The sequence below is a fragment of the Nerophis ophidion genome, linkage group LG17 (assembly GCF_033978795.1).
Source record: "Nerophis ophidion isolate RoL-2023_Sa linkage group LG17, RoL_Noph_v1.0, whole genome shotgun sequence".
In the NCBI taxonomy this organism is placed as follows: domain Eukaryota; kingdom Metazoa; phylum Chordata; class Actinopteri; order Syngnathiformes; family Syngnathidae; genus Nerophis; species Nerophis ophidion.
This window is the reverse complement of record NC_084627.1, coordinates 38,917,967-38,935,030: the sequence shown is the minus strand read 5'-3', so window position 1 is coordinate 38,935,030 and position 17,064 is coordinate 38,917,967. Positions and strand designations below refer to the sequence as shown.

The 17,064-nt window shown below is 41.2% G+C and overlaps 1 protein-coding gene across 1 annotated transcript in view; it reads left to right on the top strand.

Annotated features, from left to right (window-relative positions):
• LOC133536415 (voltage-dependent N-type calcium channel subunit alpha-1B-like) overlaps positions 1-17,064 on the top strand; it is a 446,201-nt gene that overhangs the window by 344,421 nt on the left and 84,716 nt on the right. Inside the window, exons 33-36 of the mRNA XM_061876915.1 lie at positions 680-796; positions 7,491-7,556; positions 9,951-10,042; positions 10,122-10,272. Coding sequence (XP_061732899.1) covers positions 680-796; positions 7,491-7,556; positions 9,951-10,042; positions 10,122-10,272 — 426 coding nt within the window. The remainder of the gene's footprint in view (positions 1-679; positions 797-7,490; positions 7,557-9,950; positions 10,043-10,121; positions 10,273-17,064) is intronic.

Sequence of the window (17,064 nt, the reverse complement as noted above, 5' to 3'; positions counted from 1 at the left end):
TACATGAAACAAGAATGAGAAATAATTATTTTTTAAATTTATAAATGGTTGATTTATATAGGCTAGTAAGATTCCCTTACTAGCCTATATAAATCAACCATTTATAAATACACGTCAGTAGGCTAAATGAATGTTTCAACATGGAGAAAGAATTCCACTCTCAAAGCTTCAACAATTAGTTTCCTCAGTTCCCAAACATTTATTGAGTGTTGTTAAAAGAAAAGGTGATGTAACACAGTGGTGAACATGCCCTTTCCCAACTACTTTGGCACGTGTTGCAGCCATGAAATTCTAAGGTAATTATTATTTGCAGAAAAGAAAAAAAATTATGAGTTTGAACATCAAATATGTTGTCTTTGTGTTGCATTCAATTGAATATGGGTTGAAAAGGATTTGCAAATTGTTGTATTCCGTTTATATTTACATCTAATACAATTTCCCAACTCATATGGAAACAGATTATGGTTTGTTAGAGAGAGGTAAAGGTGTGCAGTTTCAGATTAAATGTAGGTAATGACAGACCTGCTTTGTACTTTAATTATCTTGCATTTGCATATTGTTGTTTATTTACACTTTAGAGGCTTAAAGTCCAATACACTTTATTCCTTCAGGGAGAAAGATAGGAGTGTCTTGAGTGTATCAGTGAACATTTTCTTTTTCCTATTTGTCTCCCCCCTAGGACAAGATGATTAACTTGAGCTTTCTGAGGCTGTTCAGGGCGGCTCGGCTCATCAAACTGCTGCGACAAGGCTACACCATTCGCATTTTATTGTGGACTTTCGTCCAGTCCTTCAAGGTGAATAAACAAAAGCATGAACGATGTGTTTACAAAGGCCTAAAAGTAATAATGGCTCGGAGGCACGGCAGGTTTGATAACATCGACTGACTGTGCGACGGACCAAATGCAGATAATTATCACATTTAAGAGAGTGATAAATGGCTGCCAGGGCGCACTCTGCTTTTGCTGCGAAATGACGACAAAATAGCTCTCACAACACTGCAGTTGGATTTAAAAAAAATTCAAAATCCCCTAGGACACATGCAGAGGTAAATGCTAAATACAGCTGAGGGGATTTAGTGCAGGTTTAATGGCAGTTGTGAGAGCTTTTAAACTGAACAGAAATGGAAAGGTGGCAGCTAGACTGAAAATGTCAGCCTCTTCCCAATTTGGTATTTAAAAACATCTGTAGGTGAAGGCTAAGGATGCTAAATATTTAGGGCCTCATCTAATTAGATCCGGAAAACAAGTACTGAATAGTGTGTGCAAACTAGGGATGGGCACCGTTTACATTTGAACAATCAATTGTTGCCAATGCCAAATGAAGGCCAGTAACGTGGTGGGAGTGGAGCTGGACTCTCTGGCGGTGGTGTCAGAGAGGAGAAGTCTAGGAAAACTCCTAGCCATTATGGACAACACCTCCCACCCACTACACTCGGACCTTGCGGAGAGAATGAGCACGTTCAGTGGAAGGCTCAGACTCCCAAAATGTAACACGGAACGACACAGGAGGTCCTTCATACTGACAGCCATCAGATTGTATAATGCTTATGTTCCTTGACTGCACTTAAATGTAGAATATATTTATATTATTCATATATTATATATATAATATATCCATCCATCCATTTTCTACCGCTTATTCCCTTTTGGGGTCGCGGGGGGCGCTGGCGCCTATCTCAGCTCCAATCGGGCGGAAAGCGGGATACACCCTGGACAAGTCGCCACCTCATCGCAGTATATAATATATGTTATGTATTATTTATTATTATTATTGTTTATTGTGAACGAACTGTGATGCTTAATTTCCCCCAGGGATCAATAAAGTACTTTCTATTCTATTCTATTCTATTCTAATTGATACCAATTCCAGATACCTGGGAATCGATACAGGTAGTCAATTGTACCAGTTTTCGGCACTTTTGTGTATTGAAAAATATTTATTGTTTTTGGTAACAAAATCTCATTTTTTATTGCAGTATTTTTAAAACGAGCTGATTGTGATAACCGCTGTCTAGTTGTTTTTTTAGTATCATCATGTTATCACTTGCAAGTATAGCAATAAATTGCAACTACAGTCGAAGGTGTCTTATTGTGGCGGTCCGCTCCTTGTACGATCAGTGCCAGAGCTTGGTCCGCATTGCCGGCAGTAAGTTGGACACGTTTCCGGTGAGGTTTGGACTTCGCTAAGGCGAACCCATCTAAGTCAACTAAAGTCTTAAGTCGACAACTCATCCAAGATTGACAACTGTTGAGGCGAAATTCAAACAATTCGATTAACGTACAATGTTTGTTTATTTCGGCAAATTAGATTCACAAGGTGAAAAGAATGTATGATCAGTGTCAGAGCTTGGTCCGCATCGCCGGTGGTAAGTCGGACAAGTTTCCAGTGAGGGTTGGACTCCGCCAAGGCTGTCCTTTGTCACCGATTCTGTTCATAACTTTTATGGACAGAATTTCTAGGCGCAGTCAAGGCGTTAAGGGGTTCCGGTTTGGTGGCCGCAGGGATAGGTCTCTGCTTTTTGCAGATGATGTGGTCCTGATGGCTTCATCTGGCCGGGATCTTCAGCTCTCACCGGATCGGTTCGCAGCCGAGTGTGAAGCGACCGGAATGAGAATCAGCACCTCCAAGTCCGAGTCCATGGTTCTCGCCCGTAATAGGGTGGAGTGCCATCTCCGTGTTGGGGAGGAGACCCTGCCCCAAGTGGAGGAGTTCAAGTACCTAGGAGTCTTGTTCACGAGTGGGGTAAGAGTGGATTGTGAGATCGACAGGCGGATCGGTGCGGCGTCTTCAGTAATGCGGACGTAGTACCGATCCGTTGTGGTGAAGAAGGAGCTGAGCCGGAAAGCAAAGCTCTCAATTTACCGGTCGATCTACGTTCCCATCCTCACCTATGGTCATGAGCTTTGGGTCGTGACCGAAAGGATAAGATCACGGGTACAAGTGGCCGAAATGAGTTTCCTCCACCGGGTGGTGGCTCTCTCCCTCAGAGATAGGGTAAGAAGCTCTGCCATCCAGGAGGAACTCAAAGTAAAGCCGCTGCTCCTCCACATCGAGAGGACCCAGATGAGGTGTTTTGGGCATCTGGTCAGGAGGCCACCCAAACGCCTCCCTAGGGAGGTGTTTAGGGCACGTCCAACCGGTAGGAGGCCACGGGGAAGACCCAGGACACGTTGGGAAGACTATGTCTCTCGGCTGGCCTGGGAACGCCTTGGGATTCCCCGGAAAGAGCTAGACGAAGTGGCTGGGGAGAGGGAAGTCTGAGCTTCCCTGCTTAGGCTGCTGCCTCCGCGACTCGACCTCGGATAAGCGGAAGAAGATGGATGGATGGATGGATGCAATTACAGTCAAAGGTCCAAGATGTTAGATAAATGGTAAAAGGGTTATACTTGTATAGCGCTTTTCTACCTTCAAAGTACTCAAAGCACTTTGACACTATTGCCACATTCACCCATTCACACACACATTCACACACTGATGGCGGGAGCTACCATGCAGGGCCCTAAGGGTGAAGTATCTTGCTCAAGGACACAACGGTTGTGGCGAGGTTGGGAGAAAGTGGGGATCGAAAAATTGTCTCGGTCTGGAGCCATCGGGAGGGAGGTGGATGGGCTCGCCTTGGAGTTTACAGTTAAGGTAGCACAATTAACCCCAAACGGGCTAACATCACGACTAATGTGTTACACCTCCGATTCGCCCAGTGACTCTCTGTCGAAGTATCAGCGCTGGGGTCCAGTGCACCACAGTTTTGTATTGTCGCTCGGTCCTTCGGCGGAGTGCTTCGGAAGCTACCGGTGTAGCACCTACACCTGGCGCCAGGGGAGGGAGAGAGACACACACAGTGACAGGGAGAGAGACAGAGCTAGCAGGCTGGCGGGCGAGGGTGGGCAGGAGGGAGGAAGAGCGCGTGCGGGTCTAGTGGAAAAGCGGCAAACGTTTCTCTGCTTTCATCACGCAAGTGACGTCAATGTTTGGCCCTCGAGGGCCACATACCACAACGTGATTGGTAGATTCCTTCAGCTCCGCACACAACGCTGTCAAGCGTCATTCATATAAAACTACGCACTAACAATAAACGTATATATTAAGCTGGGGGCCGCAAAATAACGTGTCTGAGACCCCTGCTGTAGATCTGTAGCTCGCAGTTTAAAATATGACAGACATCCGGCTTGAGCCTTTATTGCAAGTCAGCCTGATGAAGGTCAAATGGACCGAAACGCGTAGCTAAGGACTTTCAATGGCATATTACCAAAGTTTTTTTCTAGGACCAGTCGTGCCCGTAATGAATTAGTGTTTCCAAATATGTGTTTGACACAACATTCAACACCGACTTGGAGTTTTTTCATTCGGGGTCTTCGGGGGGGTTCTGCATCTGGCGTGGGTGTCACCTTGACGGGTTGTAGACAGACAGTGCCCCCTAACCCTAACTCTAGCCCTAACCTTAACCCCAACCCTAACCCATCCCTACTGCAAACTTTGAAATAGGAACGTTTGGGGTGATCTTCTAAGACTGTGTGTACAATTAATATCAAGGACATTGTCAGAGTTATTTGTTGTCGAACCCCAAGATGCAGAGATGGAGGCAGGCATTGGATATGAAGACATGATTTAATATAAATAATAGAACAAGAACAAACAAAAAGTATGCACGTGGGCGGAATAACAAACTAAGGGAGCTAGCACTGGGAGCTAGAAAAACAAAAAGGAACTTTAGCATGGAAGCTAGTGGAACACAAACAGAAAAATTGGAAATAGCTAATGCTAACAGAAACAGCTTACCGCTAAGACGACCAGGAAAAAATGTAACACGACAGGTAGTAGTTGTGACAAAACGACATGACACGATAGCAACGACAAGAGCGACATGTGGCAACGAGAATACAAATCCGGATGACAATACAATGATCCAGCAACTGACACAAGACAAAGCAGGTACAAATAGGAGCGGGCTAATTGACAACGGGTGTGGCCAGGTGCCAATCAGCTGCAGCTGAGGAGGAACACAGCACTCAGGGAACAAGACAGGAAGCTGACAAAATAAGAGCACTAGATAGGAACTAAAGACAGGAGATTCTAAACACAGAGGAAACAGACAAATGCAGAGGAAAAAACTACAACATAGACAAACTGTCAGGGGAAAGCCTGACAGACATATTTTAAAATGAAAATTTTGCACATACTTCCTGACCAGATGACCAGTATATATTTTGCATGTTAATAAAGACAGACTTTAAATGGATTGAATGCATTTTAATGCTCTCTTTACAGAGGCAATCCACTTTGCACATGTTTGGTAAATCAGCTTTGCGTGTGCTATCATGTTTTTTTAGTACACGCAAACCTTTAGTAAATCAGGCCCTTAGAGCAGTGGTTCTTAACCTTTTTTCAGTGACGTACCCCCTGTGAACATTTTTTTAATTCAAGTACCCGCTAATAAGAGCAAAGCATTTTTGGTTGAAAAAAGGAGATAAAGAAGTAAATACAGCACTATGTCATCAGTTTCTGATTTATTAAATTGTACAACAGTGCAAAATATTGCTCATTTGTAGTGGTCTCTCTTGAACTATTTGGAAAAAAAGATATAAAAATAACTAAAAAACTTGTTGAAAAATAAACAAGTTAAAATGCCCTCTTTGGGGATTTTATTAGAGATCCATCTAGATTCATCAACTTAATTCTAAACATTTCTTCAAAAAAAAGAAATCTTTACATCAATATTTATGAAACATGTGCACAAAAAATCTAGCTGTCAACACTGAATATTGCATTGTTTCATTTCTTTTCACAGTTTATGAACTTACATTCGTGTTTTGTTGAAGTATTATTCAATAAATATATTAATAAAGGATTTTTATATATAATAAATATATTAATAGAGGCTCTCTAAACCAGCTGGAAAGCAGCTGTCGTCCATCCAGAATGCTGCTGCTCGAGTCTCGACTTGAACCAGGAAATACAACCCTATTAGTCCAGTGCTTAGGTCACGTCACTGGCTTCCTGTTCCTCAGAGAATAGACTTTAAAACGGGTCTGCTCGACTACAAGTCTCAAAGTACATGTCGGAGATTTTAGCGCCATATGAACCGTGTCTCCTGCTGGTGCCGCGTCAGGACTTGGGTTAAAAAAAACAACAACAACTTTATTTGTCCCCGGGCGGCAATTAAAATGTGCACAGAGCAATAAATGAACCACAGTGCAGCCATACCCCCCCCAAAAAAATTGGCCAAAGATATTAAGTGTCAACAAAGAATAGAGTGTCAAGAGGGAAGTTTAAATTAAAAAAAACAAACAGGTATGATTGGAAAATGATGGGATTAAACATTGTGAGTTAAGTAGGCCATTTTTGCATGCTATCAAGTTTGCACATGGTCAACAGCCATACAGGTCACACTGAGGGTGGCCGTACAAACAACTTTAAAACTGTTACAAATATGCGGCACACTGAGAACCCACACCAAACAAGAATGACAAACATATTTCGGGAGAACATCCGCGCCGTAACACAACATAAACACAACAGAACAAATACCCAGAAACCCTTGCAGCACTAACTCTTCCGGAACGCTACAATATACACTCCCCCCCACCTTAACCTCAACCCCGCCCACCTTAACCTCCTCATGCTCTCTCAGGGAGAGCATGTCCCAAATTCCAAGCTGCTGTTTTAAGGCATGTTAAAAAAAATACTGCACTTAATGACTTCAATAATAAATATTTGAGTTGATTTTTTTGTAAAACCTTGTGACATTGTTTAATGCATCCAGAGGGGCATCGCAACAAAATTAGGCATGTGTTAATTCCACGACTGTTTATATCGGTATCGGTTGATACCAGAATCGGTAGTTAAGAGTTGGACAATATCGGAATATCGGCATATTATCGGACATCTCTAATTGTGATGTAGTAGAGGTCTTCAAAACACCATCTCACTGACGATAATTTAAACTAAAAGGTCTAAAACAAGGGTGTCAAACTCATTTTAGATGGAGAAAAATCTACTCCCAAGTGGGCAGGACTAGTAAAAACACTGCACAATAACTTAAAAATAAAGAAAACTTAAGATTTTTGTACAAATATGTTGTTGCTGTTTTTAAAACAGGTATACTATACTCTTCTGTATGTGATTCCAAACATTTAGGTTTGTTTTTGTGCAAAAATACATAGCTAACTCAATATCCATCCATCCATTTCCTATCGCTACGATGAGGGGTCGACTTGTCCAGGGTGTACATCGCCTTCCGCCCGATTGTAGCTGAGATAGGCACCTGCGCCCCCCGCGACCCCAAAGGGAATAAGCGGTAGCAAATGGATGGATGCGCATTTTCTACTGCTTGTCCGTCTTGGGGTCGCGGCAGCCTATTCCAGCTGCATTCAGACGGAAAGCGGGGTGTACCCTGGACAAGTCGCCACCTCGTCGCAGATAACTCAATATTTGACATGTGAAAAGAAGACTCTGCATGCATTTTTAAAATAAATGTGTTTGTGTTTCTAGGCCCTTCCATACGTTTGCCTGCTCATTGCAATGCTCTTCTTCATCTACGCCATCATTGGAATGCAGGTGAGTGAGTTGCATAGAAGGGTATTTAAGGATACATTCCCAAAGTATAGTTTGGGATACAATTCAAGCCAAGGGGTTTTTTGGATTATAATGTTTTTTAGAGCAGGGGTCTCAAACGTACGGCCCGAGGGCCGGATTAGCCCCGCGGACCGGTTTTATCCGGCCCGCGGAATGAGTTTTTTAAGTATAGAAATTAACCTAAAATGTTTTGATGAAAAGCTGTTCTAAATGTGTCCACTGGATGTCGCAATAGCAATTTTTTGTATCTTTGTAGATGATGCTATATACATACTTGCCGACCCTCAGACCTCCGATTTCGGAGAGTGGGGGGCGTGGTCGGGGGTGGGGCGGGGCGTGGTCAAGAGGGAGGAGTATATTTACAGCTAGATTCACCAAGTCAAGTATTTCATATATATATGTATATATATATATATATATATATATATATATATGTATGTATATATATAAAAGAAGTAATCGACTTTCAGTGAATTCTAGCTATATATATATATATATATATATATAAATAAATAAAAACTTGAATTTCAGTGTTCATTTATTTACACAATTTCACACACATAACACTCATCTACTCATTGTTGAGTTAAGGGTTGAATTGTCCATCCTTGTTTTTCTAACCATATGCATGTACAGTAGATGGCAGTATCGTCCTGTTTAAGAGTGTCACAACATTGCTGTTTACGGCAGACAAACTGCTTTATGGTAGACGAAAACGGACTGCTGTTGTTGTGCGTTGTTACCGCTCTGGGAGGACGTTAATAAAACTTCCTAACAAAAAACCCACATAAAAAACCAAGAACTCGCCCTCGATCATTTTACAGTTATAACATCATTGGGCAGACATGATGTTTATATTGTGGGAAAGCGGACGTGAAAACAGGCTGTCGACACATCACTCAGGTCTGCATGGAGCTGGAGGGGGCGTGGGCTCTAGCTCCGCCTGAATTTTGGGAGATTTTCGGGAGAAAATTTTTCCCGGGAGGTTTTCGGGAGAGGCACTGAATTTCGGGAGGGTTGGCAAGTATGGCTGTATAACTACAAAATCAACCGCATGGTGTTTGTACATCAGTCCAGGAAAATGAACAAACTACATAAATAACATACAGTAATTAGATTTTGATATAATTTTTTTTATTTTGATAGATTGAAAATTAACCCCAATTATTTGACTGATGAATATTATCACATAATTCATTCAGAAAGTATAATTAACGACAAATAAAGGTAGACAACTATTAACCACAACACGTAAGTGTAAAAAAAACAGCAACAACATTATATTTGTAGAACAATCTGAAGTTTTCTTTATTTTTAAGTTATTGTGCCGTGTTTTTACTAGTCCTGCCCACTTGGGAGTAGATTTTTCTCCATCTAAAATAAGTTTGAGACCCCTGTTTTAGACCTTTTAGTTCAAATTATCTTCAGTGAGATAGTGTTTTGAAGACCTCTACTACATCACAATTAGAGATGTCCTATAATGGCTTATTTGCCGATATTCCGATATTGTCCAACTCCTAATTACCGATTCCCATATCAACTGATACCGATATATACATTCGTGGAATTAACACATTATTATGCCTAATGTTGTTGTGAGACCCCGCTGGCAAGTATGGCTATAAAAAATAAAATAAATCAACTCAAGTTATGGAAAAAAATGCTGACATGGCACTGCCTTATTTATTATTGAAGTCACAAAGTGCATTATTTTTTTTAACATGCCTCAAAACAGCCGCTTGGAATTTGGGACATGCGCTCCCTGAGAGAGCATGAGGAGGTCTAGGTGGGCGGTGTTGGGAGGATGGGGTAAAGGTGGGGGGGGGGGTGTGGGGGTGTATATTGTAGCGTCCCGGGAGAGTTAGTGCTGCAAGGGGTTCTGGGTATTTGTTCTGTTGTGTTTATGTTGTGTTACGGTGCGGATGTTCTCCCGAAATGTGTTTGTCATTTTTGTTTGGTGTGGGTTTACAGTGTGCCGCATATTTGTAACAGTGTTAAAGTTGTTTATACGACCACCCTCAGTGTGACCTGTATGGCTGTTGACCAAGTATGCTTTGCATTCACTTGTGTGTGTGAGAAGGCGTGGATATTATGTGATTGGGCTGGCACGCAAAGACAGTGCCTTTTAAGGGTTTTTTTTGCTGCTCTGTACTTCTCCCTACGTCCGTGTACCACTCCGTACAGCTGCATTTTAAAAAGTCATAAATTGTACTTTTTGAAACCCATACAGATAATTTCCGATATTACATTTCAAAGCATTTATCGGCCCATAATATCGACAGTCTGATAATATCGGACATCTCTACTCACAATAGTTACATTAAGCTCTTGACTGAATCAACTTTACGTGTTTTATATGGTTCAATCTCGCTGTAGGTTTTTGGTAACATTGAGCTGAACGAGGAGACCGCCATAAATCACCACAACAACTTCCAGACCTTTTTCCAGGCTTTAACGCTTCTTTTCAGGTGAACAAACTTACCATGTTGCTCACATTCAGCGTGTGTTTGCGCTCCTTTGATGTTTCTGTCGTTGTGTATATTGCAGGAGTGCCACAGGTGAAGCCTGGCATGAGATCATGCTCGCTTGTCTCAGTAACCGGTCATGTGATAAACTCTCAGGAAATACAGGGAAGGAGTGCGGAAGTGACTTTGCCTACTTCTACTTTGTCTCCTTCATTTTCCTTTGCTCCTTCTTGGTCAGTACTGCTCTTTGGACACTCTAATTCTGTATTTCTATGCACAATTTACAACCACGATCAGACAAGTGCTACAGTGGAACCTGCTTGGATCGACAACCCGCCTACAGTATGTCAACAACTCGTCTGATTTGACAACCTGTCTGTGTTGACAAACCGTCTCAAGTCGATAAGCCATCAATGTCGACAACCCGTCTAAGTCAACTAAAGTCTTAAGTCGACAACCCGTCTAAGTCAACTAAAGTCTTAAGTCGACAACCCATCTAAGTCAACTAAAGTCTTAAGTCGAACACCCATCTAAGTCAACTAAAGTCTTAAGTCGACAACCCATCTAAGTCAACTAAAGTCTTAAGTCGACAACCCGTCTAAGTCAACTAAAGTCTTAAGTGGACAACCCGTCTAAGTCAACTCAAATCTTAAGTCGACAACCCGTCTAAGTCAACTAAAGTCTTAAGTCGACAACCCATCTAAGTCCACTAAAGTCTTAAGTCGACAACCCATCTAAGTCAACTAAAGTCTTAAGTCGAAAACCCATCTAAGTCAACTAAAGTCTTAAGTCGACAACCCATCTAAGTCAACTAAAGTCTTAAGTCGACAACCCATCTAAGATAACTAAAGTCTTAAGTCGACAACCTGTCTAAGTCGACTAAAGTCTTAAGTCGACAACCGGTCTAAGTCAACTAAAGTCTTAAGTCGACAACTCATCTAAGTCAACTAAAGTCTTAAGTCGACAACCCATCTAAGTCAAATAAAGTCTTAAGTCGACAACCCGTCTAAGTCAACTAAAGTCTTAAGTCGACAACACATCTAAGTCAACTAAAGTCTTAAGTCGACAACCCATTTAAGTCAACTAAAGTCTTAAGTCGACAACCCATCTAAGTCAACTTAAGTCTTAAGTCGACAACCCGTCTAAGTCAACTAAAGTCTTAAGTCGACAACCCGTCTAAGTCAACTAAAGTCTTAAGTCGACAACCCATCTAAGTCAACTAAAGTCTTGAGTCTACAACCCGTCTAAGTCAACTAAAGTCTTAAGTCGACAACCCGTCTAAGTCAACTAAAGTCTTAAGTCGACAACCCGTCTAAGTCAACTAAAGTCTTAAGTCGACAACCGGTCTAAGTCAACTAAAGTCTTGAGTCGACAACCTGTCTAAGTCAACTAAAGTCTTAAGTCCACAACCCGTCTAAGTCAACTAAAGTCTTAAGTCGACAACCCATCTAAGTCAACTAAAGTCTTAAGTCCACAACCCATTTAAGTCAACTAAAGTCTTAAGTCGACAACCCATCTAAGTCAACTTAAGTCTTAAGTCGACAACCCGTCTAAGTCAACTAAAGTCTTAAGTCGACAACCCGTCTAAGTCAACTAAAGTCTTAAGTCGACAACCCATCTAAGTCAACTAAAGTCTTGAGTCTACAACCCGTCTAAGTCAACTAAAGTCTTAAGTCGACAACCCGTCTAAGTCAACTAAAGTCTTAAGTCGACAACCCGTCTAAGTCAACTAAAGTCTTAAGTCGACAACCGGTCTAAGTCAACTAAAGTCTTAAGTCGACAACCCATCTGAGTCAACTAAAGTCTTAAGTCGACAACCCATCTGAGTCAACTAAAGTCTTAAGTCGGGAACCCATCTACGTCAACTAAAGTCTTAAGTCGACAACCCGTCTAAGTCAACTAAAGTCTTAAGTCGACAACCCGTCTAAGTCAACTAAAGTCTTAAGTCGACAACCCATCTAAGTCAACTAAAGTCTTAAGTCGACAACCTGTCTAAGTCAACTAAAGTCTTAAGTCCACAACCCGTCTAAGTCAACTAAAGTCTTAAGTCGACAACCCATCTAAGTCAACTAAAGTCTTAAGTCGACAACCCGTCTAAGTCAACTAAAGTCTTAACTCGACAACCCATCTGAGTCAACTAAAGTCTTAAGTCGACAACCCATCTGAGTCAACTAAAGTCTTAAGTCGGGAACCCATCTACGTCAACTAAAGTCTTAAGTCGACAACCCGTCTAAGTCAACTAAAGTCTTAAGTCGACAACCCGTCTAAGTCAACTAAAGTCTTAAGTCGACAACCCATCTAAGTCAACTAAAGTCTTAAGTCGACAACCTGTCTAAGTCAACTAAAGTCTTAAGTCCACAACCCGTCTAAGTCAACTAAAGTCTTAAGTCAACAACCCATCTAAGTCAACTAAAGTCTTAAGTCGACAACCCGTCTAAGTCAACTAAAGTCTTAACTCGACAACCCATCTAAGTCAACTAAAGTCTTAAGTCGACAAACCATCTAAGTCAACTAAAGTCTTAAGTCGACAACCCGTCTAAGTCAACTAAAGTCTTAACTCGACAACCCATCTGAGTCAACTAAAGTCTTAAGTCGACAACCCATCTGAGTCAACTAAAGTCTTAAGTCGGGAACCCATCTACGTCAACTAAAGTCTTAAGTCGACAACCCGTCTAAGTCAACTAAAGTCTTAAGTCGACAACCCGTCTAAGTCAACTAAAGTCTTAAGTCGACAACCCATCTAAGTCAACTAAAGTCTTAAGTCGACAACCTGTCTAAGTCAACTAAAGTCTTAAGTCCACAACCCGTCTAAGTCAACTAAAGTCTTAAGTCGACAACCCATCTAAGTCAACTAAAGTCTTAAGTCGACAACCCGTCTAAGTCAACTAAAGTCTTAACTCGACAACCCATCTAAGTCAACTAAAGGCTTAAGTCGACAACCCATCTAAGTCAACTAAAGTCTTAAGTCGACAACCCATTTAAGTCAACTAAAGTCTTAAATCGACAACCCGTCTAAGTCAACTAAAGTCTAAAGTCGACAACACGTCTAAGTCAACTAAAGTCTTAAGTCGACAACCCATCTAAGTCAACTTAAGTCTTAAGTCGACAACCCGTCTAAGTCAACTAAAGTCTTAAGTCGACAACCCGTCTAAGTCAACTAAAGTCTTAAGTCGACAACCCGTCTAAGTCAACTAAAGTCTTAAGTCGACAACCGGTCTAAGTCAACTAAAGTCTTAAGTCGACAACCCATCTGAGTCAACTAAAGTCTTAAGTCGACAACCCATCTGAGTCAACTAAAGTCTTAAGTCGGGAACCCATCTACGTCAACTAAAGTCTTAAGTCGACAACCCGTCTAAGTCAACTAAAGTCTTAAGTCGACAACCCGTCTAAGTCAACTAAAGTCTTAAGTCGACAACCCATCTAAGTCAACTAAAGTCTTAAGTCGACAACCTGTCTAAGTCAACTAAAGTCTTGAGTCCACAACCTGTCTAAGTCAACTAAAGTCTTAAGTCGACAACCCATCTAAGTCAACTAAAGTCTTAAGTCGACAACCCGTCTAAGTCAACTAAAGTCTTAACTCGACAACCCATCTAAGTCAACTAAAGGCTTAAGTCGACAACCCATCTAAGTCAACTAAAGTCTTAAGTCGACAACCCATCTAAGTCAACTAAAGTCTTAAATCGACAACCCGTCTAAGTCAACTAAAGTCTAAAGTCGACAACACGTCTAAGTCAACTAAAGTCTTAAGTCGACAACCCATCTGAGTCAACTAAAGTCTTAAGTCGACAACCCGTCTAAGTCAACTAAAGTCTAAGTCGACAACCCATCTAAGTCAACTAAAGTCTTAAGTCGACAACCCGTCTAAGTCAACTAAAGTCTTAAGTCGACAACCCGTCTAAGTCAACTAAAGTCTTAAGTCGACAACCCATCTAAGTCAACTAAAGTCTTAAGTCGACAACCTGTCTAAGTCAACTAAAGTCTTAAGTCCACAACCCGTCTAAGTCAACTAAAGTCTTAAGTCGACAACCCATCTAAGTCAACTAAAGTCTTAAGTCCACAACCCGTCTAAGTCAACTAAAGTCTTAACTCGACAACCCATCTAAGTCAACTAAAGGCTTAAGTCGACAACCCATCTAAGTCAACTAAAGTCTTAAGTCGACAACCCATCTAAGTCAACTAAAGTCTTAAATCGACAACCCGTCTAAGTCAACTAAAGTCTAAAGTCGACAACACGTCTAAGTCAACTAAAGTCTTAAGTCGACAACCCATCTAAGTCAACTAAAGTCTTAAGTCGACAACCCATATAAGTCAACGAAAGTCTTAAGTCGACAACCCATCTAAGTCAACTTAAGTCTTAAGTCGACAACCCGTCTAAGTCAACTAAAGTCTTAAGTCGACAACCCGTCTAAGTCAACTAAAGTCTTAAGTCGACAACCGGTCTAAGTCAACTAAAGTCTTAAGTCGACAACCGGTCTAAGTCAACTAAAGTCTTAAGTCGACAACCCATCTGAGTCAACTAAAGTCTTAAGTCGACAACCCATCTGAGTCAACTAAAGTCTTAAGTCGGGAACCCATCTACGTCAACTAAAGTCTTAAGTCGACAACCCGTCTAAGTCAACTAAAGTCTTAAGTCGACAACCCGTCTAAGTCAACTAAAGTCTTAAGTCGACAACCCATCTAAGTCAACTAAAGTCTTAAGTCGACAACCTGTCTAAGTCAACTAAAGTCTTGAGTCCACAACCCGTCTAAGTCAACTAAAGTCTTAAGTCGACAACCCATCTAAGTCAACTAAAGTCTTAAGTCGACAACCCGTCTAAGTCAACTAAAGTCTTAACTCGACAACCCATCTAAGTCAACTAAAGGCTTAAGTCGACAACCCATCTAAGTCAACTAAAGTCTTAAGTCGACAACCCATCTAAGTCAACTAAAGTCTTAAATCGACAACCCGTCTAAGTCAACTAAAGTCTAAAGTCGACAACACGTCTAAGTCAACTAAAGTCTTAAGTCGACAACCCATCTGAGTCAACTAAAGTCTTAAGTCGACAACCCGTCTAAGTCAACTAAAGTCTAAGTCGACAACCCATCTAAGTCAACTAAAGTCTTAAGTCGACAACCCGTCTAAGTCAACTAAAGTCTTAAGTCGACAACCCGTCTAAGTCAACTAAAGTCTTAAGTGGACAACCCGTCTAAGTCAACTAAAGTCTTAAGTCGACAACCCGTCTAAGTCAACTTAAGTCTTAAGTGGACAACCCGTCTAAGTCAACTAAAGTCTTAAGTCGACAACCCATTTAAGTCAACTAAGGTCTTAAGTCGACAACCCGTCTAAGTCAACTAAAGTCTTAAGTCGACAACCCGTCTAAGTCAACTAATGTCTTAAGTCGACAACCCGTCTAAGTAAACTAAAGTCTTAAGTCAACAACCCGTCTAAGTCAACTAAAGTCTTAAGTCGACAACCCGTCTAAGTCAACTAAAGTCAACTAAAGTCTTAAGTCGACAAGCCATCTAAGTCAACTAAAGTCTTAAGTCGACAACCCATCTAAGTCGACTAAAGTCTTAAGTCGACAACCCGTCTAAGTCGACTAAAGTCTTAAGTCGTCAACCCGTCTAAGTCGACTAAAGTCTTAAGTCGACAACCCGTCTAAGTCAACTAAAGTCTTAAGTCGACAACCCGTCTAAGTCAAGTAAAGTCTTAAGTCGACAACCCGTCTAAGTCAACTAAAGTCTTAAGTCGACAACCCGTCTAAGTCAACTAAAGTCTTAAGTCGACAACCCGTCTAAGTCAACTAAAGTCTTAAGTCAACCACCCGTCTAAGTCAACTAAAGTCTTAAATCGACAACCCATCTAAGTAAACTTAAGTCTTAAGTCGACAACCCATCTAAGTCAACTAGTCTTAAGTCGACAACCCATCTAAGTCAAGTAAAGTCTTAAGTCGACAACCCGTCTAAGTCAACTAAAGTCTTAAGTCGACACCCCATCTAAGTCAACTAAAGTCTTAAGTCGACAACCCATCTAAGTCAACTAAAATCTTAAGTCGACAACCCGTCTAAGTCAACTAAAATCTTAAGTCGACAGCCCATCTGAGTCAACTAAAGTCTTAAGTCGACAACCCATCTAAGTCAACTAAAGTCTTAAGTCGACAACCCATCTGAGTCAACTAAAGTCTTAAGTCGACAACCCATCTAAGTCAACCAAAGTCTTAAGTCGACAACCCGTCTAAGTCAACTAAAGTCTTAAGTCAACAACCCATCTAAGTCAACTCAAGTCTTAAGTCAACAACCCATCTAAGTCAACTAAAGTTTTAAGTCGACAACCCGTCTAAGTCAACTAAAGTCTTAACTCAACAACCCGTCTAAGTCGACGAAAGTCTTAAGTTGTCAACCCGTCTAAGTCGACTAAAGTTTTAAGTCGTCAACCCGTCTAAGTCGACTAAAGTCTTAAGTCGACAATCCGTCTAAGTCAACTAAAGCCTTAAGTCGACAACCCATCTAAGTCAACTAAAGTCTTAAGTCGACAACCCATCTAAGTCAACTAAAATTTTAAGTCGACAACCCGTCTAAGTCGACAACCCGTCTAAGTCGACTAAAGTCTTAAGTCGACAACCGGTCTAAGTCAACTAAAGTCTTAAGTCGACAACCCGTCTAAGTCAACTAAAGTCTTAAGTCAACAACCCGTCTAAGTCAACTAAAGTCTTAAGTCGACAACCCGTCTAAGTCAACTAAAGTCTTAAGTCGACAACCCGTCTAAGTCAACTAAAGTCTTAAGTCAACAACCCGTCTAAGTCAACTAAAGTCTTAAATCGACAACCCATCTAAGTAAACTTAAGTCTTAAGTCGACAACCCATCTAAGTCAACTAGTCTTAAGTCGACAACCCATCTAAGTCAAGTAAAGTCTTAAGTCGACAACCCGTCTAAGTCAACTAAAGTCTTAAGTCGACACCCCATCTAAGTCAACTAAAGTCTTAAGTCGACAACCCATCTAAGTCAACTAAAATCTTAAGTCGACAAACCGTCTAAGTCAACTAAA